The sequence below is a fragment of the Macaca mulatta genome, chromosome X, assembly GCF_049350105.2.
Source record: "Macaca mulatta isolate MMU2019108-1 chromosome X, T2T-MMU8v2.0, whole genome shotgun sequence".
Lineage (NCBI taxonomy): Eukaryota > Metazoa > Chordata > Mammalia > Primates > Cercopithecidae > Macaca > Macaca mulatta.
Window position 1 is genome coordinate 15,438,607 of NC_133426.1, and position 27,970 is coordinate 15,466,576.

General features: G+C 41.1%; 1 protein-coding gene across 6 annotated transcripts in view; it reads left to right on the top strand.

Moving 5' to 3' along the window:
* The window catches only part of CA5B (carbonic anhydrase 5B), a 112,601-nt gene extending 84,683 nt beyond the window's left edge, over nt 1-27,918 (top strand). For 4 of the 6 annotated variants that reach the window (XM_077988460.1, XM_077988462.1, XM_077988461.1 and 1 more), the window contains 7 exons: nt 6,149-6,346; nt 10,124-10,216; nt 14,144-14,262; nt 15,951-16,046; nt 17,213-17,275; nt 18,362-18,517; nt 24,072-25,813. In XM_077988460.1, the coding sequence (XP_077844586.1) occupies nt 6,149-6,346; nt 10,124-10,216; nt 14,144-14,262; nt 15,951-16,046; nt 17,213-17,275; nt 18,362-18,517; nt 24,072-24,251 (905 nt within the window). In that variant the 3' untranslated portion in view covers nt 24,252-25,813. Of the gene's footprint in view, nt 1-6,148; nt 6,347-10,123; nt 10,217-14,143; nt 14,263-15,950; nt 16,047-17,212; nt 17,276-18,361; nt 18,518-24,071 lie in introns of all 6 variants that reach the window. The other 2 variants (XM_077988463.1, XM_001101899.5) reach the window with 2 other exon arrangements.
* Nucleotides 27,919-27,970: the final 52 nt, after the last annotated feature.

Here is a 27,970-nt window from a genome sequence, read left to right on the forward strand (position 1 = left end):
TACAGGTGCAAGCCACCACTGCCTGGGTTAATTTTGAGGAGACGCCTACATTCACACCATAGCACAAATCTTCCCAGTGATGCTTCTCATCTTATTCCGTCCACAAGTATTCACCGAAAGTCAGCTGGCTCACAGAGTAGTGAGGAAGGCAGATAATTAGACACATATGCATATAATTATAACTGCAGCCATGTAATAAATGTCATGAAAGAAAAATCGGAGTGCTATGATTAAAAAATGAAGTGATCATATTATAAGAGAGTAGCCAGAGATCACTTTGTCAAGGAGGTGACAATTAAGCCCAAGACCTAAAGATAATGGGGGCTAGCCCTGAGCCAAATGAGGGTAATTGATTTCTGTGGAGGAGGAGCACGAAGAAAGGGACTAAGGCAGGAATGAGCTTTCCATGTTTCAGGGGCTAAAAGGACAGCGCCAAAGCTGGGGAAATAGGTGGTTGCAGCAAACTGAATGTTCATGACCCCGTAACATTTATATGTTGAAATCCTAACCCCCAAGGTGATGATATTAAGAGTTGGGGCTTTGGGGAGGTGATTAGATCATGAGGGCAGAGCTCTCATGAATAGGATTAGTTCCCGATATAAAAGAGACCCCAGAGAGCCCCCTAGTACCTTCTACCATTTGAAGACAGCAAGGAGGCTGTCTATGAACCAGAAAGCAGGCCCTTGCCAGACACCCAGTCTGCTGGTGCCTTGATCTTGGACTTCCCAGACTCCAGAACTGTGAGAAATAAATTTCTCTTATTTATAAGCCACCTAGTCTATGACATTCTGTCATAGCAGGCTGAATGGACTAAGACAGTGCTAAAGCACAAAATAAATCAAACCTAGGACTACTCATATAAACAACTAAAATCAAGCACTTCCTCAACATGGAATCTTCTGCACGGCTTTTGTTGCCCATCAGCTACGAATTACTGACACCTTTTTTTTTTTTTGAGACGGAGTCTTGCCCTGTCGCCGAGGCTGGAGTGCAATGACACAATCTCGGCTCACTGCAACCTCCACCTCCCGGGTTCAAGCGATTCTCCTGCCTCAACCTACCGAGTAGCTGGGATTATAAGCACGCACCACCACATCCAGCTAATTATTTTGTATCTTTAGTAGAGATGGGGTTTCACCATGTTGGCCAGGCGGGTCTTGAACTCCTGACCTCAGGTGATCCGCCTGCCTCAGCCTCCCAAAGTGCTGGGATTACAGGCACGAGCCACCGCACCCGGCCGACACCTTCTTAATAACAGTGTGTCTTTGTTAACATAAACCACAGTTGATAAAATCACTGTCTATTTCTATTTCACTGTCTATTTTCCCTATACAAGAAGAATCTGAAAATGAAGCTTCTGTTAAACCACTTAATCATCACCCCATTATCTTTAGGTCTTGGGCTTAATTGTCACCTCCTTGACAAAGTGATCTCTGGCTACTCTCTTATAATATGATCACTTCATATTATAATTTTTTAATCATAGCACTCCGATTTTTCTTTCACGACATTTATTACATGGGTGCAGTTATAATTATATGCATATGTGTCTAATTATCTGCCTTCCTCACTGCTCTGTGAGCCAGCTGGCTTTCGGTGAATACTTGTGGATGGAATAAGATGAGAAGCATCACTGGGAAGATTTGTGCTATGGTGTGAATGTAGGCGTCTCCTCAAAATTTAGCCAGGCAGCGGTGGCTTGCACCTGTATTTTTTTTTTTTAATAATTTAAATAATTTCTTATTTTTGAGGTAAAATATGAGCAACTACCAGGAAATTGTTTTGATCTGATTTTTCCTTAAATAGAGGAAAAGGAGGGGAGTAGGAAAGAACAAAAGTGTCAGTTTATCTTTAGCAAAACAAGCCGTTGGCAAAAAATTGGCTTCAGTAAGGGGAGAGTGACCAAGGACCCCCTCCCCACACAGTAAGTTGGATGGTCTAACCTAGATGGTGTAGTTTAGTAAAGAAGGAGGTGGGTAGGAGGAAAGAAAACCTGGAAGCTGAACTTGTAAACTCAAGGGCATAAATTGATCGTGTCGTTATGGTCATTAAAGAGCAATTGCAGGAATAGGCCCAGTTTTCTTGGGCTGGTATTTGCATGAGTGTGAGTGTTGATACTTCCCATTTCATGAATGAGATGGGGAACAATTAAGGGTGACCAAGGCATCGTCTTAGGTACCTAATCACTCCAGTTCTTCCCTAGTCTTCACAGGAGACCCTCATTGAATGGCTTTGAAGAGTGTGAATTCTCAAATTATCAACCACAGTCTGAGTGTCTCAGAGGGGAAGGTGCATAGTCTCTTTTTGCCAGGAATCTTTAAAAACAGAATCAGGGCCTTTCAAGGGCTTTCTAGAAGTTTAAAAATTAACATAATTTGAATCATTTTTCAGATCGTTTGAATCCTTGCAAATCATTTGAATTTGAGCTTTTTTCCCCCTAACAATGGCAGTTGGATATGTTACAGGGCATATGTTTATTTTATTTTTTATTTTTGCCTTTAAAAGAGATGTTTATTCATCATGCATATGAATCCAAGTGTTTGGGTGGATATAACAGAACCAAATGTAACAGAAATTTAAGATCATCTTTCCCTCTAAGATGAAAAATATATGATATTTTACTGGATAAAATTACTAAACATTTTTAGACCCTGAGGTTGTATATTTTATGATGTTGGCTGCTGCATAGTTGCCATGATTGCTTTTTCAAATTGTTAATTTCTTTCTTTTTAAAAATGTCCATTTTTATTTTACATTCAGGGGTTACATATGCAGATTTGTTACATGGGTATATTGCATGGTGATGAGGTTGGGCTTCTATTGATCCTGTCACCCAGATAGTGAACATAGTACCTAATAGGATGTTTTCCAGAAGGGCATATGTTTAATAAGATACCACAGGGCAACAAAAAAGGAGGAAGATGTGGCTCCTGCCCACAATGAATTTGCATTCTAATTAGATTATGACAGTATAGCCCAGATTCTGTTTCCGATGTGCCAGTTCATGTGCATTTTCCATTTTAGATTTCTGAAACAGAAACTTCTTGTTCTTTAAAGTTCTTGTTCATCACAAGTTGTTTTATACTAAGGAAAGAAAAGAAAAAAACACACACAGAACATTGGGTTCAGATCTCTCCAGAAATGAGAGTACTGCATTATATGAAGAAATAGAAAGAGAAGAATATTATGAGTTTGCATGCACCTTTTATCTTTAGACCAGGGTTTCTCAACTTTGGCACTATTGGCTTTTGGATCAGAATGGTTTTCTTCTGGGAGCCCATCCTGTGCATTGTAGGATGTTTAGCAGCATCTCTGGCCTCTAACCACTAGATGTCACTAGCATGCTCTCCCAGTTTTGCCATCTGAAAATGTCTCCAGACATTGCCAAATGTTTTTGGGGGACTGAATTGTTCTCTCTGTTGAAAACCACTGATTTAGGCACTCTCAGGAGAGCTCTTTGTCTGTATTGCTGGAGCACTTTTATAAATAAAACAAAACAAAACACTAAGACACGAAGGTTAAGATACTGATTTACGGTCAGGCACAGTGGTTCACGCCTGTAATCCCAGCACTTTGGGAGGCCGAGGTGGGTGGATCACTTGAGACCAGGAGTTCAAGTCCAGCCTGGCCAACATGGCGAAACCCCATTTCTACTAAAAATACACAAAAGTTAGCTGGGTGTGGTGGCATGCGCCTGTAATCCCAGTTACTCAGGAGGCTGAGGCAGGAGAATCGCTTGAACCCAGGAGGCAGAGGTTGCAGTGAGCCAAGATCATGCCACTGCACTCCAGCCTGGGAGACAGAGCAAGACTCCATCTAAAAAAAAAAAAAAAGAGAGATTGACTTCCAGCTTTCAGTAATTACCGAAGGAAGAGGATTATCTGCTCCGTCAGAGTAAACCAGGGGCAGGTTTCTGCTTTTTATGGAAATAGGAGGATGATGCTGCCACTGACGGGGGATTTGACAGAGTAACAAAACAACTACCTTAGTCTCATCCTTTTTTTTTTTTTTTTTTTTGAGACAGTCTTACTCTGTCACTCAGGCTGGAGTTTAGTGGCGCAGTCTCGGCTCACTGCAACCTCCATCTCCCGGGTTCAAGCTATTCTCCTGCCTCAGCCTCCCGAGTAGCTGGGACTACAGGAGTGTGCCACCATACCCGGCTAATTTTTTTTGTATTTTTTATAGAGATGGGGTTTCACCGTGTCTTGATCTCCTGACCTCGTGATCTGCCAAAGTGCTGGGATTACAGGCGTGAGCCACCGCGCCCGGCCAGTCTCATCCTTATTCTTAGTGGTAGGGCGAGATGCAGAGGGTCGTTGGTAATGATTTCTCTCATGTTTCTCCTAGTTTTCCTGTTGTTCTTGATTCTACCCATCCATGGTACTTCTAAAGGACAGGGAACTGGATCACCCCAAACTGATACACATTGGTTCTGCTCATCACACATGGGGGTCTCAACAGGCCGATCTGTGTTATCAGCAAGTCTGCTGATACTTATCAGGGACTTGCTACAGAGACCTGGTGCTTGACTCTGGAGGACAACCAGCATCAGCAATGTCTTCAGTGCCTGTGGGGGATGAATTGTATGTGTACACCTTAATAGATAATCTCCACATCCCTGTGACACACTGCGACCCCCAGGGACCTTAGCAATGCCGACGTTCTACCCAGGTTTTGCAGGATGGCTGCCTGGTCCTCAGAGTTTGCTTACATAGGAGGTGAACTCAACTCAGCATGCACAGTTATGTGGGGCGAGCATCTTACAGGATGCAGGCTATGCAAGCCTTGATTTCTACCAGCCAACCAATTAAACACTGACAATACTGATTGAATGTTTCCTTTCCCAAAGTTCTCCCATTTCCTTTTTTGAAAATAAATCTGTTATTGAAGATTGAATTAATTTGTCTTTGTATTTAAAGCCACTTTGGGGAGTTGGGGCTTGGGAAATTCTCAATGAAGAAAAGAAACTCATTTATGAATACCCTATTTCCACGTGGCACTAAACTCCATGCATTATGCTGTGATCACAGCACAGATTGCACTTGGTTTAGGTGAGCTTAGTAGGCAGACTGAGATGTGTTGGTTTTGCAAGATGCCAAAATGCTATTCCTCTGCCAGGTGCTGTCTGACCTATCTTTATCCTCTACTTTTGTCTATCGATTAAACCCCTAAGTGGCTGTATTGGTCAGGGTTCTCCAGAAGCAGAATCAATAAGGTATATAGATAGAGAGATAGATGAGCGGGAATTTATTAGTGGCAATTGCTCACACGATTATAGAGGCTGAGAAGTTCCATCTGCAAGCCAGAGACCCTGAGATACTGGTAGTATGGGACAGTCCAAGGCAAAGGCCTCAGAACCAGGGAAGCTGATGGTATACCTATCAGTTTGAGGCCAAATGCCTGAGAACCCAGAGAGGTGCTGGTGTTAGTTCTGGAGTCCAAAGGCTGGGAAGCCTGTAGCTGTTACCCAAGGACAGGAGCAGAAGAGTGTATCCAAGATCCAGCAGATAGATGGGTACATTCAGTTTTTCCATGTTTTTGTTCTCTCTGGGCCCCCAGCAGTTTGGATGATACCTGCCCACATTGAGGGCGAATCTTTCCCACCTAGTCCACTCAGAATTACATGCTGGTCTCCTCTGTAAACACCCCCAGAGACACACCCCAAAATAATGCTTTACCAGGTTTCTAGGTATTCTTTAATCTAGTCAAGTCAACACCTAAAAGTAACTATCACAGTGGCTAATTCCTAAGGCTTTTAGTTTCCATTAGCCCTGACAGGTTCTCCAGAAGTACAGTAGACAGGCTTTGTTTTCTTTTTTTCTTTTGAGACATGGTTTGGGTCTGTCGCCCAGGCTGGAGTGCAGTGGTGCGATCATGGCTCACAACAGCCTTGACCTCCTGGGCTCAAGCAATCCTCCCACTTTAGCCTCCCTGGTAGCTAGGACTACAGGTGTGTACCACCACGCCTGGATAATTTTTTTTGTATATTTTGTAGAGACAGGGTTTCACCGTGTTTCCTAGGCTGGTCTCGAACTCCTGGCCTCAAGTGATCCACCCGCCTTACCCTCCCAAAGTGCTGGGATTATAGGAGTGAGCCACCACACTCGGTCCAACAGTCTTGATAATAGCCTGACCTGCTTTCTCCTAGTGCATCCACTCTGGGAGAGCGTGGACCTGGTTCCCGGGGGTGATCGACAGTCACCCATCAACATTCGGTGGAGGGACAGTGTTTATGATCCCGACTTAAAACCGCTCACCATCTCTTATGACCCAGCCACCTGCCTCCACGTCTGGAATAATGGGTACTCTTTCCTCGTGGAATTTGAAGATTCTACAGATAAATCAGGTGAGGGCAAGATCTGGTGGTCTTGTAAGGAGTTAAAGAAACAGTGTCATGTTAACACGGACACATCAAATTCTCGCCATGACAGTATTGACCTCTTTGTTAGCAATGGCAAGGAACTCATTGATCTTAACTTTTTGAATGTGTGAAAAAAATTCCTTCTAGTTTTTATGCGTATTTTCTTCAACTAGTATAGGTAGTATTTTTAATTAATAAATTTATCTCTCTCTCTCTATGTATAGATTTACAATTGGTATAGAGCATAGGTGTGAAATGGAAGTTTTGCCAGAAATTTATTTTGTATGTGTATATTGAATATGTACTAATTTTTTCCTTTGCTTGTTGACTTTACGAGAACTTTTACATTAAACAGTAACACTGTTTAATCAGATTTAACTTAGCAGATTACAATACACTTGAAATGGGGCCAAAAGAATAGTCATGTGTGCATTAGGTTGCAAAGACTAGTCATATATTAGAGAAATGGAAATTATGATCTGGTAATTTTGTTAAATAAACAGTGTTACCTACCTAGTTTAAAAGAACACTTTAAAAGAGTTTTTCGGGGCTGGGTGCGGTGGCTCAAGCCTGTAATCCCAGCACTCTGGGAGGCCGAGACGGGTGGATCACGAGGTCAGGAGATGGAGACCATCCTGGCTAACACGGTGAAACCCCATCTCTACTAAAAAACACAAAAAACCAGCCGGGCGAGGTGGCGGGCGCCTGTAGTCCCAGCTACTTGGGAGGCTGAGGCAGGAGAATGGTGTAAACCCAGGAGCCGGAGCTTGCAGTGAGCTGAGATCCGGCCACTGCACTCCAGCCTGGGCAACAGAGCGAGACTCTGTCTCAAAAAAAGAAAAAAAAAAGAGTTTTTCAAATTCAAATATTATGTTGATTTTGAATCTTTCTTTAACCTTCCTGGATATAAACTAATGTGAATGATTTCAAAGTTTACCTGAAACTTCTTAGTATCTGTGGAAGATAGAAGGTGGCTAATTTTGTGAAGATTTATTTTCCCTTTTTTTGTTGTTGTTTGCGTGTTTGTTTTACTGCATTTGATGATGTCAAATAGTCCAAATTAGTCTCAAAATAATTATTATTCGAAATAGTTTAAAGTAGTCATCAACTAGTGGTAATTTTGCCAACTTTCCCCCATACCCCTCCATATCCCTCACTCCCCACTGCAGGATCCAAAGGCGTTTTTGGTTGTCACAACTTGGGAAACAAAATTGGCGTCTAGTGTGTCAAAGTCGGGGATGCCGCTAAAGATCCTACAGTGCACCAGATAACCTTAACGAAGAGTTATCTAGCCTCCAGTATCAATAGAGCTAAAACTGAGAAATCTTGATCTCAAGGAAACTTGTTTTCTCTCATGAATGTTAGGAAATGAGTCCATAAAAATGATAATGAGGCCAGGAGCGGTGGATTACGCCTGTAATCTCAGCACTTTGGGAGGCCGAGGTGGGCGGATTGCCTGAGCTCAGGAGTTCGAGATCACCCTGGGCAACATGGTGAAACCCCGTCTTTACTGAAATACAAAACACTAGCCAGGTGTGGTGGCGCATGCCTGTAATCCCAGCTACTTGGGAGGCTGAAACAGGAGAATTACTTGAACCCGGTAGGCGGAGTTTGCAGTGAGCCAAGATCGCACCACTGCACCCCAGCCTGGTGTTAGAGTGAGAGTCTGTCTCAAAAAAAAAAAAAAAAAAAAGTAAATATTCACTCTTGCATTTATTCTGGCTCTGAGTCTCAATTGTGTCTTTATTTTCTTTGTATTTTGCTAGTGGTGCTCTGATACTTAGACCTGGCACTCTGGCCCAACTACAAACAGACTGCTCCTCCAATGGGCTTAATCTGTCTCTGGTTTTCTCCCTTCTGATATATTTCTCTGCTATGATTCAGAAGGTATTTGAGTCTGTCTTTAAGAGTTTAGGTGTCTCCATGTCCCCAACTTTCCTTTCTTCTCCATGGTATGACACAGCCCCCAAACCATGAACATCTTACTTTCATATCTCAAAGTAGGAAATTCTTTTTCCTCCCAGATTCATGGGCATCTTTCTTCCCCCCTTTTTTTGCATAAAGTTATTTATTTAAATTTTATATCTGTGAATTCACAGGTTGATGTGTTTCATTATATTGTTTCTAACTCTCTTAAAGTAACTTACTATATAAGTAAAAGCTTCTTGTACCACGTAAAACCATCTCGTGTGCCATCAGCGGTATATGTACCATGCTTAGGGAAACATTGTTTAAGGCTACCTGGGTCTGTTGGTGGAACAGCTAGAGAAGGGAGGAATAAAAAAGATAAGAAAGAAAAATGATATTGATGTATGTTCTTTTAAAATATATTTAGTGGGTATAAGTTTAGTTTTGTTTTGTTACATGGATATATTGTGTAGTGGTGAAGTCTGGGCTTTTAGTATACCCATCATCACGCATCTTTCTTAATTTCCCCAAAACTCTAGAGTGTGCCCCCTTCTCAACTGGAAGCCCATAATATTACCTTGTTTATACGGATTCCAGAAATTTTCAAAACAACAAGCTAAATTCCTGTGTTTTGGATGACTATCTGGCACTCTGGTGAGCTCTACTTGTCCCCTTGCGGCTCTACCATTATCCCTGCCAGATGTAAACTAATGGGCAGACCCAGTCTATAGGATACCAACTCTCATCCATTTACTCTGCATGCATAGCAATCCTTTTGAATTCTCAACCCCATCTAGGGCCCTAGCAGCCTGCTTTCTTCTGGGGATCCTTTGTATTGGTCAGCTTTCTAAAGCCCTTGACAGTATAGGGACTCTCTATTGCCAATATATCATTGCTTCGTTGAGTTGGAAGTCTTAGAAAGTTGCTTAATGAGTTTCTTAACCAAGTGACTTGAGCCCAAGAACTTTTAGAGCAAATAGCTATTTTATTTTTTAGTCCTGTCTTTTTCTTTTGAACAACAGATTCTAGAATTTTTTTTTTTTTTTTTTTTTTTTTTTTTGAGGCAGGGTCTCACTCTGTTGCCCAGGCTGGTGTGCAGTGGCATGATCGCAGCTCACTGCAGCCTCAACCTCCTGGACTCAAGCAATCCTCCCACCTCAGTCTCCTGAGTAGCTGGGACTACAAGTGTGGACTACATGTGCCACCACGCTTGGCTAATTTTTTTGTTTGTTTGTTTTTGTTTTTGAGATGGAGTTTTGCTCTTGTTGCCCAGGTTGGAGTGCAGTGGCGTGATCTCGGCTCACTGCAACCTCTGCCTCCCGGGTTCAAGTGATTCTCCCACCTCAGCCTCCTGAGTAGCTGGGATTACAGGCGCCTGCCGCTACACCCTGCTAATTTTTGGTATTTGTAGTAGAGACAGGGTTTCACCATGTTGGCCAGGCTGGTCTCAAACTCCTGACCTCAGGTGATCCACCCCCCGGCCTCCCAAAGTGCTGGGATTATAGGCGTGAGCCACTGCACCTGGCCTTTTTTTTTTTTTTTTTTTTTGAGATGGTGTCTGACTCTGTTGCCCAGGCTGGAGTGCAGTGGTGTGATCTTGGCTCACTGCCACCTTCACCTCCTGGGTTCAAGCAATTCTCCCACCTCAGCCTCCTGAGTAGCTGGGATTACAGGCACATGCCATCATGCCCGGCTAATTTTTGTATTTTAGTAGAGACGGATTTCACCATGTTGGCCCGGCTGGTCTCAAACTCCTGACCTCAAGTGATCTGCCCACCTTGGCCTCCCAAAGTGCTGAGATTATAGGCGTGAGCCACTGTGCCTGGCCCCGGCTAATTTTTGTATTTTTTGTAGAGATGGAGTTTCACTGTGTTGCCCAGACTGGTCTTGGATTCCTGAGATCAAGTGATCCTCCCACCTCGGCCTCCCAAAGTGCTTGGATTACAGGTGTGAGCTACCGATCCAGGCCTCAAGAATTCTTACCTACCCATTTGCATGAGTAATCTGAGATGGCAAGTCATCCACGTTTTCGTCATAATAGCTTCTTTTTAGATACCTACAAACCCAACCGACTAATTCACCCCTTGACCATGTCTTCCCTAGGTGTGTCAATCACACACTTACAAAATATGCAAGAAAAATTGTAGAGAGTTTGCTAATATTTTTCTTGTTTGGTTGGAAAGAACTAAAACTGATAGCCCTTTTAAATTATGCTTTAATAATTATTTTCTTTAAGATAGCATCAATTTTTAGTAATTGCCTAACTTTCTCTCTCTCTCTCTCTCTCTCCACCTTTCAGTGACTGCCTCTTATTTCCTGCTTATTCTTCATTGCTATTTCTCCATGTTGTTGCAAATCAATAGCATGCAAAGAGGAAAAAAAGAGTGAATGAACATAAAAAATAAAAAGTGAAAGAAAGCAAAGACATTCTAGAAACAAAGAAAGGCAAGAAACAATTCTAGAAAAGTAAAAACCTAATAAATATCGATGTCTATAAATTTCAAAGAAAAAACCCTAAGAGATGCTGCCACAGTGTGCTTTACGAGGATTGGAATAAAGTGCAAGGAAAAGGAGCTGGGGAAGGTATGTGACAAAAACATCATACCAGTCCTTTTGGGATGCAGCTAAAGCAGTGCTTAGAGGGAAATTTATAGATGAAAATGCCTATAATAGAGAAGAACTTTCTCAAGTCGGTATCTCAGCTTTCCACCTTAAGAAACTAGAAAAAGAAGAACAAACTAAACCCAAAAGCAAGTAGAGAGAAGGACATAATAAAGAACGAGCAGAGATCAATGAAATCAAAAGTTGGTTCTTTGGGAAGATAAACAAAGTTGACAAACTTTTAATTGGGGGAGACCAAGAGAAAAATAAAAGACAGAAGACTCAAATTACTAAACTCTGGAATGAAAAAGAGGACAACATGACCTACCTTAATAGGATTATAAGAGAAGGTATGTGAACATCTCATACCGCAGTCCTCTGCTGGGCGTTATTTAGTATTTGGTTCCCCTGAGTAGGACACTGTTACTGATTTGAATGAGTGCATATAAGAGAGTGGAAATACTGTGGGGAAGGGCACTAAATTATCCCTGGATGATCCCTGTCAATTATCATGTCCTCTGGAATTCCTCTTATTGGCACTGTCTACAGGCATTAAAGAGATGGAGAGGTGAGTGCCTTTGTTCTCCTCCTCAGGGTGCTTCCTGCTCCATCCTGCTTCATCCTGCCTCCCTGACTTTACACTCCTCTAGGGCAGTGCCAGTGAACCTAGTAAGAATGCTTTCACAAACATTTTAAGTTCTCCTTCCCTGTTTTGGTCCTACATTTACTTTAAAACACATGTACACAGTTTAAAACACACATACACAGTTTAAAACACATGTACGCAGTTTAAAACACACATACAATTGAATGATTTTTAAAGGAAATTTACAAGAGTTGTGCAACCATCACTATAATCTAATTTTAAAACATTTCCATCACCCCAGAAGCATTCCTCGTGTCCATTTCCTGCATTTGCTTTTATCTGTATGGGTTCTATGTATTTCCTTTCTCTTCACCATCCCTTTCTGTGTCAGCTCCTTCTCTTTCACGTTGAAAAGCAAAAGGAGGGAGTGAATATTACAGATTGCTTACTACCAGCCAGACTCTCTGCTGAATGTTTTATATTTGTCATGTAATTTTTTACAAGTTTAATCCTTTCTCAGAGCATGGAAAGATTAAAATATCAGGCCAAGCATGGTGGCTCATGACTGTAATCCCAGTGCTTTGGGAGGCCGAGGTGGGTGGATTGCTTGAGGTCAGGAGTTTGAGACCATCATGACCAACATGGTGAAACCCCTTCTCTACCAAAATACAAAAATTAGTCGGGCATAGTGGCACACATCTGTAATTCCAGCTTCTCAGGGAGGCTGAGGCAGGAGAATCACTTGAACCTGGGAGTTGGAGGTTGCAGTGAGGCGAGATTGTGCCACTGCACTCCAGCCTGGGCAACAGAGTGAGACTCTGTCTCAAAAAAATAAAAAAATAAAAGAAGAAAATATCAACCTGAAATACATAAGTATATATTTATTTGTTATGTGTTATGACTGCTCTGCTTTCCAATTCACTATCTTCTGTCTACCTGCCCTATTTCTTGGTTTCTTTCCTTTTTTTCTGTAGAGACTGGGTCTCACTATGTTTTTCAGGCTGGTCTCAAACTCCTGGCCTCAAGTGATCCTCCCACCTTGGCCTCCCAGAGTGCTAGGATTATAGGTGTGAGCCACTGCTGGGCCTGCCCCATTTCTTGATGACTATATTTCCTTATTTCCTGCATTCATCTGCCCCACCCAACCCCACCTTTTTCCTTTAATCTTGCTGAGGTTACCAGTGACATCCCAATTAACTAGCCTGACAGCTGCTTGACAGCTGGGATTACAGGCATCAGCCACTGCGCCCAGCCAAAAACGTCTTATCTGGGTCAGGTGCAGTGGCGCAACCGCCTGTAATCCCAGCACTCTGGGAGGCTGAGATGGGTGGATCTCTTGAGCTTAGGAGTTCGAGACAAGCCTGAGCAACATGGCAAAACACCATTTCTACAAAAAAAAAAAAAAAAAATTAGCCTGGCATGGTGGTGCACGCCTGTAGTCCCAGCTACTCAGGAGACTGAGGTAGGAGAATGGCTTGAGCCCAGGAGGAAGAGGTTGCAGTGAACTGACATTGTGCCACTGCACTCCAGCCTGGGCGACAGAGTAAGACCCCATTTTAAAAAAAACAAACAAAAAAAACACTTGTCAATATTTTGCCTATAATATATTGGTAATGTGTGTGTGTGTGTGTGTGTTTGAGACAGAGTCTTGGTCTGTCACTCAGGCTGGTGTGTAGTGGCACGATCTCGGCTCATCACAACCTCCGCCTCCTGGGTTCAAGTGATTCTTGTGCCTCAGCCACCTGAGTAGCTGGGACTACAGGCATGGGCCACCACGCCCAGCTAATTTTTTTTTTTTTTTTGTATTTTTAGTAGAGATGGGGTTTCACCGTGTTGGCCAGGCTGGTCTCAAATTCCTGACCTCAGATGAGCCACCCACCTCAGCCTCCCAAAGTGCTGGGATTGCAGGTGTGAGCCACCAGGCCCGGCCAGTGTGTTTTTTCAGTTGACATATTTGTATATATTTACCAGGTACAATGTAATCTTTTGATATATGTATGCATGGTGGAATGATTATATCAAGCAATGAAAATATTCATCACCTCACATGCTTACCATTTTTTTTTTGTAGTGAGAAAATCTACGGTTACTCTTTTAGTAATTTTGAAATGTGCAATACATTATTATCAAGTATGGTCACCATGCTGTGCAATAAATCTTGAAAACATATTCTTCCTAACTGAAACTTTGTACCTTTTGACCAACATCTCCAAGGTGATCGTTTTTGACTTGCAAATTTCCTATTCCATTTCAATGAAAGGGAAAGCAACACTAGTATCTTAAAAAATTGAAAAACAAAGTGTCTGTGCATAAAAAAAGAAGGATCCCTTTATCCCCATATTTCAGTATTATAAAGTCATGTTGGATAAATATGCTGAGAGAAATTTGCATTTTATTGCACACAAAAGAAAACTGGACACAATAATATAGGATATAAAATTAAGTCAAGAATTGGCCTTTAACAATTGTTTGTAGCTTGTTATGTAGTTAAATCTTTATGTTATTTGGTCTTCTCCTTATACGTGCATTGACTTCATGAAAATCAAATTTATAATCACTTGTATATAATTCAGTATAATCCATTTAACACAGTTCACATGGAGGGTCCACTGGAGATTTGGCCTTTCACCCACATTTCCCCACTGCACAAATAACTCTTCTCTGAATTGTTGGATGTGCCATTTTAGTGATCAAGGGAGGACCCCTGGAACACAACTACCGATTGAAGCAGTTCCATTTTCACTGGGGGGCCATCGATGCCTGGGGTTCTGAGCACACCGTGGACAGCAAATGCTTCCCAGCAGAGGTATGTTGAGAAGGTCAGGAACAGTGACAACTGTAGAGAAGTGGGGATAATTCTGAACTTTTAGTTGTAAGAAATTAGCAGAAAGAATCAGGTGATTCCTATAAATGCTAAATAGCTTTCTCAGGCAGTTTTGATCATTCTCAGCTAAGACATGTAAACATGTTAACTTCTCTCATCTCAAATAATATAGTTGAAATGAACCTTAAGATCCTGAAACTGAATTCTTCTGGAATTCGAAGGTGGACTCAAATAGTAGCCCAGAGTAATAACCCAGGGAACATTGTGGAGCCACAGGTCGAATTAATGCAAGTTTGCGGTGGTGGGAGCCTAAATGAAGGCTGTGGCAATAGAAATAGAGAAAAGGAGCAAGATTTATCAAGCGTTTCGGAAATTAAAGCAACAGGACTTGAAGGTGGGGTTCTCTTCAGGATAGGAGAAGGCAAAGTTAACCATGATTTTGTGGTGTCTCACTTGGGAGGCTGGGTGATAATGCATTCATAACTGGTGGATGAGGAATAATTTATAGGGAAATAAAGGGAGATTTTAAGGAAATAGAATTTCTTCTTACAACTTTTTTCCTAATTCAGTTGTAAATGTTATGTAAAAATAAAAGCACATTTAAAAATTTATTTTATATTTGTTTCATTTTATTTTGTTTTGTGAGACAGGGTCTCACTCTGTCACCCAGGCTGGAGTGCAGTGGCACAATCACGGTTCACTGCAGCCTCAACCTTAAGCAATCCTCCCACCTCAGACAACAGGCGCACACCACCATGCCCTGCTAATTTTTTTTTTTTTTTTTTTTTTTTGAGACGGAGTCTCGCTCTGTCGCCCAGGCTGGAGTGCAGTGGCATAATCTCAGCTCACTGCGAGCTCCGCCTCCTGGGTTCACGCCATTCTCCTGCCTCAGCCTCCCGAGTAGCTGGAACTACAGGTGCCCACCACCACGCCTGGCTAATTTTTCGTATTTTTAGTAGACACAGGGTTTCACCGTGTTAGCCAGGCTGGTCTCGATTTCCTGACCTCGTAATCCACCCGCCTCAGCCTCCCAAAGTGCTGGGATTACAGGCGTGAGCCACCGCGCCTGGCCTGCCCTGCTAATTTTTAAATATTTTGGTAGAGACAAGGTTTCGCTATGTTGTCCAGGCTGGTCTCAAACTCCTGGGTTCAAGTGATTCTCCCACCTTGGCCTCCCAAAATGCTGAGATTACAGGTGTGAGCCACCACACCCAGCCTAAAAGCACATTTTAAATGGTTATTCCTTGAAGAAAAAGTTTGTCTTTAACTCCTGCGTAATTTCCATATGGAGGATCTATTTCTCTCAATATAAACGTCGTCCCTCCTGTAGATGCAAGTGGATTTTGAATATTGGTATTTCATGCAACTCAAGATGGGACTGGACAGATGTTGATTGCTCACTGAAGTGTCACTTTGTTATATGAATTTTCTATTTTTCTCCCCAAATAAATCCCTTCATTCTAAAATAATATTAATTGCTGCTCTTGCCTAAATTTCTCCCTGATCTTTGTTTCTGTCTCATCTTGCACCATGTTGTCATATGGTTTTCTTGGTGGCTTTACTTTGGGTGAAGAAATGTGTTTAAATGTCGTAGGTTGACTGAGGCTGTGGGTTTATTCTGGAGAGAGTCTGTGCAGTCATGGGTTAACCCTCTTTCCATGGTGTTTCAGCTGCACTTAGTGCATTGGAATGCAGTCAAATTTGAAAACTTTGAGGATGCAGCACTGGAAGAAAATGGTTTGGCCGTGATAGGAGTATTTTTAAAGGTAAAAAATTTCACCAACTTTAAATGATGTGTTGTATTCTAGAATGGAAAGATAGAACATTATAATATTGTTATTTACTTTAAGAATATTGGGATCCATACATTGGTAAGATAAATAGTGATTGAAATACAGGATTGTACGACCAGGCGTGGCAGCTCACCCCTGTAATCCCAGCACTTTGGGAGGCCGAGGCAGGTGGATCACGAGGTCAGGAGTTTGAGACCAGCCTGGCCAACATAGTGAAAACCCATCTCTACTAAAAATACAAAAAAATTAGCCAGGTGTGGTGATGGGCGCCTGTAATCCCAGCTACTTGGGAGGCTGAGGCAAGGAGAATCACTTGAACCTGGGAGACGGAGGTTGCAGTGAGCTGAGATTGCATCACTGCACTCCAGCCTGGTGACAGAGTGAGACTCTATCCACCCCCCCCCCCAAAAAAAAAAAGAAAGAAATACAGGATTGTTAAGAATATATTTTAGGCCCAGACACAGTGGCTTATGCCTGTAATCCCAGCACTTTGGGAGGCTGAGGCAGGCAGATCACTTGAGGTCAGGAGTTAGAGACCAGCCTGGTTTCCATGGGGAAATTCTATTTCTACTAAAAATACAAAAATTAGCCGGGCATGGTAGTGCGCACCTATAATCCCAGCTGCTCGGGAGGCTGAGGCAGGAGGATCACTTGAGCCTGGGAGGTGGAGGCTGCAGTAAGCCAAGATTGTGCCACTGCACTCTGGCCTGGGCAACAGAGAGAGACTCCATCCCCTGCACCACCAAAAAAAGAATATATTTTGAATGGTATAAAAATGCACAGCCCAATAGAGTGGTCACAAGCCACATGTGGCAATTGAGCACTTGAAATGTGTCTACTGCAATTGTGGAACCATTTTTCATTTTATTTAATTTTAATTCCAATTTAAGAACTTAAACGAAGCAGGGGGCACCTTTCTCTGCAGGCATGCTGACCTTGTCAGCAAACAGCCTGCTCATGTGTTCTCTAATTTAATTCAGTAATGTTTATAAAATTATAAATTACAAGTTTAAGTGTAATTTCAGTCATGCAGTTTGTTTTTATGTAATCACCAGTTAGTTAATTTTAATTCACATTCTGTTAGTTTCTACAGTGAGATGTCCATTGTTTGTAATATTTTCTTATTTGTTGTTCTTTAGCTAGGCAAACATCATAAAGAGCTACAGAAATTAGTGGATACTTTGCCGTCAATAAAGCATAAGGTACTATTTGTTTTCCATAATTACTTGAAATGTACTTTTATGTTTCAGTCTCAGAGTGGAGACATTACCAAGGCACTTTGAATTGGGAAGTTTAATTACGTGAACTGTATTCAGCCTTAGAAGAAAACTGTCATTTATGATTCCAGGGGACAGAAGTCATGATTCTGTGGGTAGGCAGTGAGCTTTTTGGTTTTGCCGCGGTGCCACTGAGGACTTGGGGACTCAGGAACATATTGCTGTCCCCTCCTCTGTTCCTGACACCAGCTCCTTCTAAGGCCTTATAAACACACCCAGAGCAGCCTTCTTGTCTGTAACTGCCATCCCACAGGCAGGGAGCAGAGAGCAGTTCTACAGAAACTTGCCTTGTCCAGCTGGAAAGAACAATGACCCACATCCTTCAGGTCGGATGCCTTTGTCTAGTCCCCCAATATTAATTCTTCAATATTCAGAATCTCAAAGGGCTGCTCTGTGGAGGCCCATATATTCTCCTTCTCCCTCTCATCCCCCACTGTATCCCTCTGGTCCCCACCTCTTTCCCTCTCCTTTCCTCTCTGGAAGCCCATATATTATCTCCCCCCATCCCCCACTCTCTCCTTCTGGTCCCTACCTCTTTCCCTCTCCTCTCTTCTCCTCTCCTCTCCATTTTCCTCTTTTTTCCCTCTCTTTCCTTTCAGTCCAGGTTTCTGGCTCCTCCTGATCTGCATTTCTTCCTAAAAGGACAAGTCTCAGTTAGCCTCTCTTGAAAATGCAAAGCCTCCTTCTTTATGCAATGGCCGCTGTCTGAAACCTCTCAGCAAAACTCAGATGAGACTACCTGATGTAACCTCACTAGAATTGAGAGATCAAATGGTTTTGGCTGTTTTCCTACTGTAGAATATAAAAAATACACAGTTAATTGCAGAAACAAAGCCTGGACATGATTCCATCCTAAGCAGCGATTCTTCAGGAAGCTGCCCAGAAAGGCCCGGAGCTCCTCTGGACCACTGCTGATCTCCACATACTCCCTGAGAACCATCACCTCGTCGTCCGATTCCTGAGTGGTTTTCACCACTAAATAATGACTCAGTTATCTCTTCTCTTGGCCAGGACACCCTTGTGGAATTTGGGTCATTTGACCCTTCCTGCCTGATGCCTACCTGCCCAGATTACTGGACCTACTCAGGGTCTCTGACTACCCCACCCCTCTCCGAGTCTGTCACCTGGATCATTAAGAAGCAACCAGTAGAGGTTGATCACGATCAGGTACGTTCTCTCCACAATTTCAATCTAAGGAAATCCTTGTCTGCCCATTTAAAACAAGGCTGGGCTCAGACTGTGGCATCAGTTTTAACATCTTGTAATGCTTATACATTTCTATTGAAGTGTACCAACGTCTTGTCTCAGTTTGGACATGAATTTGGGGATGTTTCAAATTAACTAGAGAGAAGAGTTAAAACACAGAAGAACATAAGCTTTTTACATCTATATTTGACAATTACATATGTCTTCTTATGCCTTGTGTATTTTATATATAAATATTAAACTCTACAAAATCAAGACCCTTTTAAAGGAAAGAGTGAAGGCTGGAAATGAATGTGTTCAAAAGTCTTTAAAATCCTTAAGGGAATTCTACTATAGAATCTCAGAATAAATATAGAATTCAACAGTGTTTGTCCAGAAACTTTAATGTAAGTTTGTTTTTTGAACTTGGGTTCTAGTTTTCCCTTAGAAACTAAGCCTAAGTAGTAGTTACTATGCAAGCACTCAAAATCCTGTATAATGTATAATGTAACTAAACTACAATAATATTTACTCATACTTGTTTTATGGGATTTTTATTGATTACAAAGCATTTCCATAAGAGAAAAAGCTTCCAAATTCTTTTTATGAAGCCAGCATAACTGATACCAACACTCACCAAAGATTGGAACCCCCTCTAAAGAATATAAAAGAAAAAAAAAAGCTAAAAAGAAAGTATTAGAAACAGAATCCAGCAGATTCATCAGAAGAAATAGACACTTTGTCCAAGTAGCTTTTACTCCAGTAATACGAGAATGGTTCATTGTTAAGAATGATATTAATATAATTCATTCTATCAGTGGATCTAAATAGAAAAATCATATTATCATTTCCAGGGAAGTTAAAAAGACATTTGTAAAAATCACCATTCCGTTTTTGAAAATTTTTAATAAAACAGAGCTGAATAGAGACTTCCCTATCTTGATAAAAGGGATTGATCTCAGTTCAAAAGCAAATAATAGGTTTTGAATGGAAAGGATTGTTACCGTATTAAGTTTTATATTAAGTTATTCATTCTGGAAGTAGTCAGTGCAGTTAGACCGGAAAATAAAAAATAAATTAGAGAAACAATAAAAAACTACTACAAAAATCAGAGATAATTTGGTAATCAGTGGAATACAATATTAATTTCTAGAAATCAATACATTTGACATACATAAATCACAATCAGTTAAAAGATATGATATAAAGATATAATGTAAGAAGGGCCCCTATTTATAATGGAAACAAAAATATAAAATACTTTGGAATAATTTTAACAAGGAAAGTTAATAAGAAAACTTAAAATGTTCCTGGAGGATACAAAAGAAGGCTTGAATTAATAAAGTTAACACATTATAGGATCAAAAGACATAAAGACACCTTTTTTGTCATAAATTACAACCTAAGTTGTCATTCTCCATGACTTGTTTATTCACCATAAATTTAATGTGTTCCCAATAAACATGCCAGTAGGATTTTTAAATCGATATGCTATTTCTAAACTCATGAATAAAGACAAACACATAAATAGCCAGGGAAAATTCTAGAAAAATACGGGATAATTAGACTCACAAGGTTATAAAGCCTCAATAATTAAATAGCATGTTACTGGCACATGGATAAAGAGATCTATCGAGGGAAGTATATTAGCATTCTCCATAGAAACAGAACCAATAGGATAGATATTGTATTAGTCCATTTTCACACCGCTATAAAGAACTACCTGAGACTGGGTAATTTATGAAGAAAGGATGTTTAATTGACTCATAGTTCCACAGGCTTAACAGGAAGCATGACTGGGAGGCCTCAGGAAACTTAAAATCATGGCGGAAGGCAAAAGGGAAGCAAGGACCTTCTTCACATGGTGGCAGGAGAGAGAGAGAGAGATGGGGGAAGTGCCACACACTTTTAAACCATCAGATCTCGTGAGAACTCTTTCACTATCATGAGAACAGTGAGGAGGAAATCCACCTCCATGATCGCCTCCCCTGACACAGGGGGATTATAATTGAACGTGGGATTTGGGTAGGGACACAGGGCCAAACCATACCAAATATAGATAAAGATTTAAAAAAATTAAAAAAGACAAAGTTGATAAAGTTAGATAAATAACCCTATAAAGGTTAAATATAGATTATTATAGGTTATATAATAACCCTATAAAGATAAATAAAGAAAAAGATAGATAAAGTTTTATCATAAGGTATTGGCCATGTGATTATGGAGACCAAGAAGTCTTACAATCTGCCATCTGCAAGCTGGAGACCCAGGAAAGACAGTGGTGTAGTTCAAAGGCCTGAGAACTGGAGAGCTGATAATGTAGATTTCTATCTTGGTCTGAAAGCCTGAGAACCAGGAGCTCCAAAGAAAGGAGACAATTGATGTTCTAGCTCAAGCAACCAGAGCAAATTCAACCTTCCTCTGCCTTTTTGTTCTATTCAGACCCTCAATTTATTGGATGATTCCCATCCACTTTGGGGAGGGCCATTCTCTTTACTCAGTCCACCAATTCAAATCCTAGTCTCCTCCAGAAACACCTTCATAGACATACGTAGGCATAGTATTTAACCTGTCTGTGCATCCCATGGCCCAATCAAGTTGACACATAAAATTAACCATCACAGGAAGAAAATAATAATTTCAGAAATATGTCCAAATACATATGAGAATTTATTTTATGATAAATATAGCATCTCAACTCAGTTGGCAGGAAAGATAGAGTATTCGGTAAATGCTGTTGAGGAACAATTGAGCAGGCATTTGGGGGAAAAAATTGGATCCACCATGCAGACCTTACACAAGAATACATTCTGGATATATACCACCATAAAAGTACTAGGATAAGCATAGGAAAATCCTTTTATGCCTGCAAATGTATAGGCTTTGTGGCCTGTACATTTAGTCTGTTTCTATTCTTTGGATTAAAAAATTGACATATTTCCTCAACTTATTTTCATTCTAGAAAAACAAATGGACATAACATTGAAAAACAAAGTAAATACATCAGAGGGTCAGTGGCCCAAGTGAGGACTTTGTAAATACAATTTCAATGAAATTTTAAAATTTATTTTTCAATTATATAATTTAAAATTTTATTTTGTATTTTCTGGTCTAACTGTACTAGCTACTTCCAGAATGTAATTTAATATAAAACTTATGGTAACACTGAAAATTTAGTAAGGAAAACAATGCTAGCTGTCATCTATAATATTATTCTAGTTGCCTATAATTTTACCACTATCATTGTTTGGGGAAATCCTTCTGGTCTCTTGTCTATCCAGATGCACATAAGTCCTTCTGGTCTTTTATCTATATAAATATACACAATTTTTGTACGAAAATGGAATCATTCTGTACATACCATTTTGCTGCTCTTTTCACTCAGTGATGCCTGGAACATTTTTTTTTTTTTTTTTAAAGACAATCTCTAGCTGTTGCCTGGGCTGGAGTGTAGTGATGTGATCTCGGCTCACTGTAACCTCTGCCTCCCGGGTTCAAGCAATTCTCCTGCCTCAGCCTCCCGAGTAGCTGGGATTACAGGCACCCACCACCATGCCCAGCTAATTTTTTGTATTTTTAATAGAGATGGGATTTCACTATGTTGGCCAGGCTGATCTGAAACTCCTGATCCACCCGCCTCAGCCTCCCAAAGTGCTGGGATTACAGGCATGAGCCACCGCACGCAGCCGCATGGAACATTTTATAGATAATGAACATCTTCGGTATTTTTAAGGACTGTATATTAGTTCATTTCATAGATAGATGTCATTTATCTTTGATACTTAGACTATTTCTAATCTTCTGCAATTAGCTGAATAAAAAGAAACATTAACTGCTTGTACAGCTTCCTAATTAGTGAGGGCTTTTGTGTGATTTGCCGCTGTATGATAAACATTGCTTGTTTTCAGTCCTAGTTCTGCCTCTTCAGCTCTATTTGCCCTGAAGCCTTTGTTGCAAATGACTCTTCACTTGCTTGTCTACTGTGCCCCAGGCTGTCTTCTCAGTTTGAATGAGGGGAATGTGAATGGATTTTCCTGCTGGCCTGAAGTAAAATATTTCCTTTTTTTTTTTTTTTTTTTTTGACATGGAGTTTTGCTCTTTTTGCCCAGGTGGGAATCCAGTGGCGCGATCTCAGCTCACTGCAACCTCCGCCTCCTGGGCTCAGTAGCTGGGATTACAGGCATGCGCCACCACGACTGGCTAATTTTATAATTTTAGTAGAGACAGGGTTTCATCATGTTGGTCAGGCTGGTCTTGAACTTCTGACCTCAGGTGATCCACCCGCCTTGGCCTCCCAAAGTGCTGGGATTACAGGTGTAGGCCACCACGCCCAGCCTAAGTAAAGTATGTCATAACACAATTGGGTCTGAAACCAAGGGGCTACTGGTCGATACTGCTGCTACATCAGAGAACAAGCCGTTGATATTCTGGGTTGCTCCTTTTGCATTGAGCTATATTGTCTAATATTGTAACCACTGGACACATGTAACCATTTACATTTAAATATAAGTACATTAAAAGTAAAATTCAGTTCCTCAGTTACACTGGCCACATTTCAAGTGCCCAGTAGCCATATGTGGCTTGTGACTACCGTAATGGACCATGCAGAGGACATTTCCATCATTGCAGAAAGTTCTATTGGACAGCACCAGCATAGAGAATCCTGTCTCCAGTTAAGACACCTACATGCAGCCTGGTGTGGTGGCTCACACCTGTAATCCCAGCACTTTGGGAGACCTAGGTGGGAGGATCACTTGAGGCCAGAAGTTCAAGACCAGCCTGGGCAACATAGAGAGACCCTGTCTCTACAAAAAATTTAAAAATTAGCTGGGTGTGGCGGCATGTGCCTATAATCCCAGCTAGTTGGGAGGCTGAGGTGGGAGATCACCTGAGTCCCAGAGGTTGAGCCTACAGTGAACCATGATCACACCACTGCACTCTAGCCTGGGTGACAGAGTAAGACTTTGTCTTAAAAAAAAAAAAAAAAAAAGGAAAGGAAAGGAAAAAATACAGACATCAATATGCATTGCTTTGCCCACAATACCCAGGTGCAGTGAGCAATCAGTAATACTTATTTTATGTTAATGATTCAGTTAAATTGTTTTATAAACCCACTTTTTTTGGTGTTGTTAGTATATGCATCAGACCTTTCCTTTCTCATTCTGTAAGCTGGCTCTTTTGCTTATTTAAAGAGGAGGTTCTTGAGAATGAAAGAGATGAATTAACTCATCATCCTTGGTAAATGGATAATATGTGGGGACAGGGCCTTTGCCCCAAGTCTTTGGATCCCAAGGGCCCTCCTGGTTTCACCACCTCCTGCTGCTCTCCTCCCCACAGGACCACCATCAGGATCACCACCACCACTGGGCATTTTATTCCCTGTCAAGTGGTGAAGGCATTCTTACCCAGAAATAACTTCTCCTTCTGTATCTAATTTGCAAGGAATGCTCAGAGTTGTAAAAATGAAAGTAATTTATTCACGAGGTAAAGCAAGTTTTCTATTGAAATTATTTATGCTTTCTGTTTCTATTTCTAGCTTGAGCAATTTCGAACCCTGCTTTTCACTTCTGAAGGGGAGAAGGAGAAAAGAATGGTGGACAACTTCCGCCCTCTTCAGCCACTGATGAATCGCACTGTCCGTTCATCCTTCCGGCATGATTATGTGCTGAATGTACGAGCGAAATCCAAGCCGGCGACCAGCCAAGCAACCCCCTAAAACGTTCATATCTAGGCAGTATTTTGCTTTTGCTATAATATATACTAGCTTACTAAAAATTGTTAACTAGACTATTCTAAGTGCCTGCATTTGATAATATTTACAGATGAGCATTTCTTAGCATGAGAGTGCTTCATCAGTCTTTGAGGAAAGTGATTCGGTACCAGCTAAGAGACACAAGTTTCTCTTGCAGCTACCTGCTGGTAATTGTAATGCCTTTTTTTTTTCTTTTTTTCTTTTTTTTTTCTTTAAGAGACTAGGTCTTGCTCTGTTGCCCAGGCTAGAGTGCAGTGGCCCAGTGATAGCTCACTGCAGCCTTGAACTCCTAGGCTCAAGCAGTCCTCCTGCCTTAGCCTCTGGAGTAGCTGGGGCTACAGGTGCTGGCCACCTGGCCCAGCTTGTAATATCTTTTTATGTCTGACATTTTTGAGCTATCTTTTTTATGTTTATCCATTAGTGGTTCTATAGCACTATATGTAGGGATTATAATCAAAAGTAAGGCACAGACACTGACCAGAACTCAGGCCTTTCAGAAACAGCCTGTTGGCCCAGACTGGCACTTCCTGGCTGAACATTGGCCATGGTTTTAGATGTATTTTATTTTATAACATGAATGTGTATTCTTTCATAAGGGCTTATCAATCACTATATTATATGTGCCCCAGTGTTTAGTTGTTACAAGGACATGATACGCTTACTATCGATTTATGATGTAGAAAATATATTTTGTAATTATAAGAAAATAAGACTTTTCCTATACCCAGAAATCCCTTTGCATTTCCGAAGATCAGATATTTTACTTAAAAGTCTGTTCATATAGGAAATATATGCAGAATATTTTAAAGAAAATGCTTGGCTGGGCACAGTGGCTCACACCTGTAATCCAGCACTTTGGGAGGCTGAGGCGGGAAGATCACTTGAGGTCAGGAGTTCGAGACCAGCCTGGCCAACATGATGAAACCCTGTCACTACTAAAAATAAAAAAAATTAGCCAGGCATGGTGGTGGGCACCTGTAATGCCAGCTACTCGGGAAGCTGAGGCTGGAGAACCGCTTGAACCCGGGAGGTGGTGGTTGCAGTGAGCCAAGATCGCACCACTGCTCTCTAGCCTGGGTGACAGAGTGAGACTCCGTGTCTAATAAAAAAGAGAAGAGAAGAGAAGAGAAAAGATGCTTACAGTGCCTAGAACTTAGAATTCTTTCATTGTACATTTCCAGAAATATTTTTCAAAGGACTAGTAATCTAATAGCCTATGGTTTATAATATTATTTTGTATTATTTGCACACTGTTACATAGTATATAATGATAATGTTTTCTACAGTGAAAGAGCTATCCGGTCTTCACTTTACAACTGTCTGAACTTTATTTACTCATTAGTCAAGGTTCTTTGCAAGGCAGGTGATTAACTAAAATCTCTCAGTTTATACAGTGCTTTAAAAAACTTTTGTTATGGTAATAGGGAGAGAAACTTGTCAGATAGGCTAAAATCTAGATAATTCTACATATTCTGAGGAATTCATGCCCCCGTGTCTCTTGCTTATAAATATCTTGGAATGTTTCCAAATGCGTCTAAGCCTATGTTCAGACTCAGTGTTGCATCAATGACTGGTAGTAGTTCTTTCATTAATATGTTTGTCATCTGGTCTGCAAGATAGGGTTGGATGAATATACTTAACACTACTGACTGTACACTTAAGATGGTTAGGAAGGAAATGGGACTACATCAAACTTAAAAATTTCTGTGTGTCAAAGGAAGCAATCAACAAAATGAAAAGGCAAGCTCTAGAATGAGAGAAAATAATTGCAAATCATAGATCTTATAAGGACCCCAAATCCAGAATATATGAGAAACTTCTATAACTCAACAACAAGAAAACCAAATAACTCAATTTTTAAAAATGGGCAAAGGACTTGCACAGACATTTCTCCAAAGAAGGCATACAAATGGTCAATAAGAACATGAAAATATGCTCAACATTGCTAATTATTAGGGAAATATAAATCAAAATCACAATGAGTTATCATCTCACGCCCATCATGCTGGCCACTATCAGAAGAACAAAAAAAAATAAGTATTGGGGAGAATGCAGAGAAGCTGAAACCCTTGCGCACTGTTGGTGGTCATGGAAAATGGTGGTCATGGAAAATGGTGGTCATGGAAAATGGTGGTCATGGAAAACAGTACACGGGTTCCCCAAAGAACTGAAAACAGAATTACCATGAGAATTACCACCAAAGCGGGATCTCAAAGAGATATCTGTACACCCATGTTCATAGCAGCATTATTCACAATAGCCAAGAGGTTCTGGAAGCATCCCAAATGTCCATCAACTGATGAATGGATAAAGAAAATGTGGTATATACGTTCAATGGAATATTATTCAGCCTTTGAAAAGAAGGAAATGCTGTCAAATGTACAATGTGGATGAACCTTGAAGGCATTATGCCAAGTGAAATAAGCCAGCCACAAAAGAACAAATACTGTATGATTCCTTCATGTGAAGTGTCCAAAGTAGTCAAAATCATACAATAGAAAGTAGAAAGGTGGTTGCCAAGGGTTGGGAGAAGGGGAGAGGGTGAATTTGTATTTAGTGGGTACAGAGCTTGTGTTGCAAGAATTCTAGAGATCTGTTGCAAAACAAGTGTGATTGTACTTAACACTACTGAACTGTACACATATAAGTTTGAGAAATAGCTCTTTTAAAAAGGGGTAAATGTGAAGGCTTTTGCATGTATGCCCTAGGAAATGCATAAAATTCTTTTTTTTTTTTTTTTTGGAACGAACTTCCGCTCTTGTTGCCCAGGCTGGAGCGCTATAGCGCCATCTCAGTTCACTGCAACCTCTGCCTCCCAGGTTCAAGCAATTCTCCTGCCTCAGCCTCCTAAGTAGCTGGGATTACAGGCGTCCGCCACAACGCCCAGCTAATTTTTGTATACTTAGTAGAGACGGGGTTTCAGTGTTGACCAGGCTGGTCTTGAACTTCTGACCTCAGGTGATCCACCCTCCTCAGCCTCCCAAAGTGCTGGGATTACAGGCGTGAGCCACCGCGCCTGGCCGGAAATGTGTGAAATTCTTAAAAAGGTAAACATGGTAAAAAGAGAAGTCTTTGTTAATTTTCTGCAGTTCACCTGTTTCGAAGTATAGTTACCTTTAAAAGGGTAAACACACAAGATATGCATTTTCCAGAGCACACAGGCTTTCCTCCTAGCTGTCTTGTGAAACGATCAGTGCAAAACCCTACTGCACTGAGTTTTCCAAATTGAAGGGAGAAGCGATGTACAGAATGCTGACTTGCCCTTACCTCTTATATCTGGTGTTCTGGCGTGATTATTAACCACACTCTTTTTCACTTTGAACCATGTCCTGGTTTGCATGGCCACCTTCCCTGCAGAGGTGATAGAAGCTGGCTTGAGGCAGTTTCTTTCTCCATGCCTTAGTTAGATGACCCTGAAAGGGGCACGGCGGATTTCCCTGGCTACTGATACACCTTAACAACAAGCTTGTGTTTTTCATGTCCTCAAAAGTGTTTTACTTGCACTTTCCTAGACATAAAGGTGGAAAATTGGGCCTAAGGCCTGTCAAAGGTCTTGGAAAAGAAGATTGTATTAAAATTGCTGCCCATCTTCATTAAATAATACTAGCTCAATAAAAGCCTTTCTTTACAATATTAGTGGTTGGTGAAAGACTTCCTTCCTATTGTTTCAGTCTATATATATG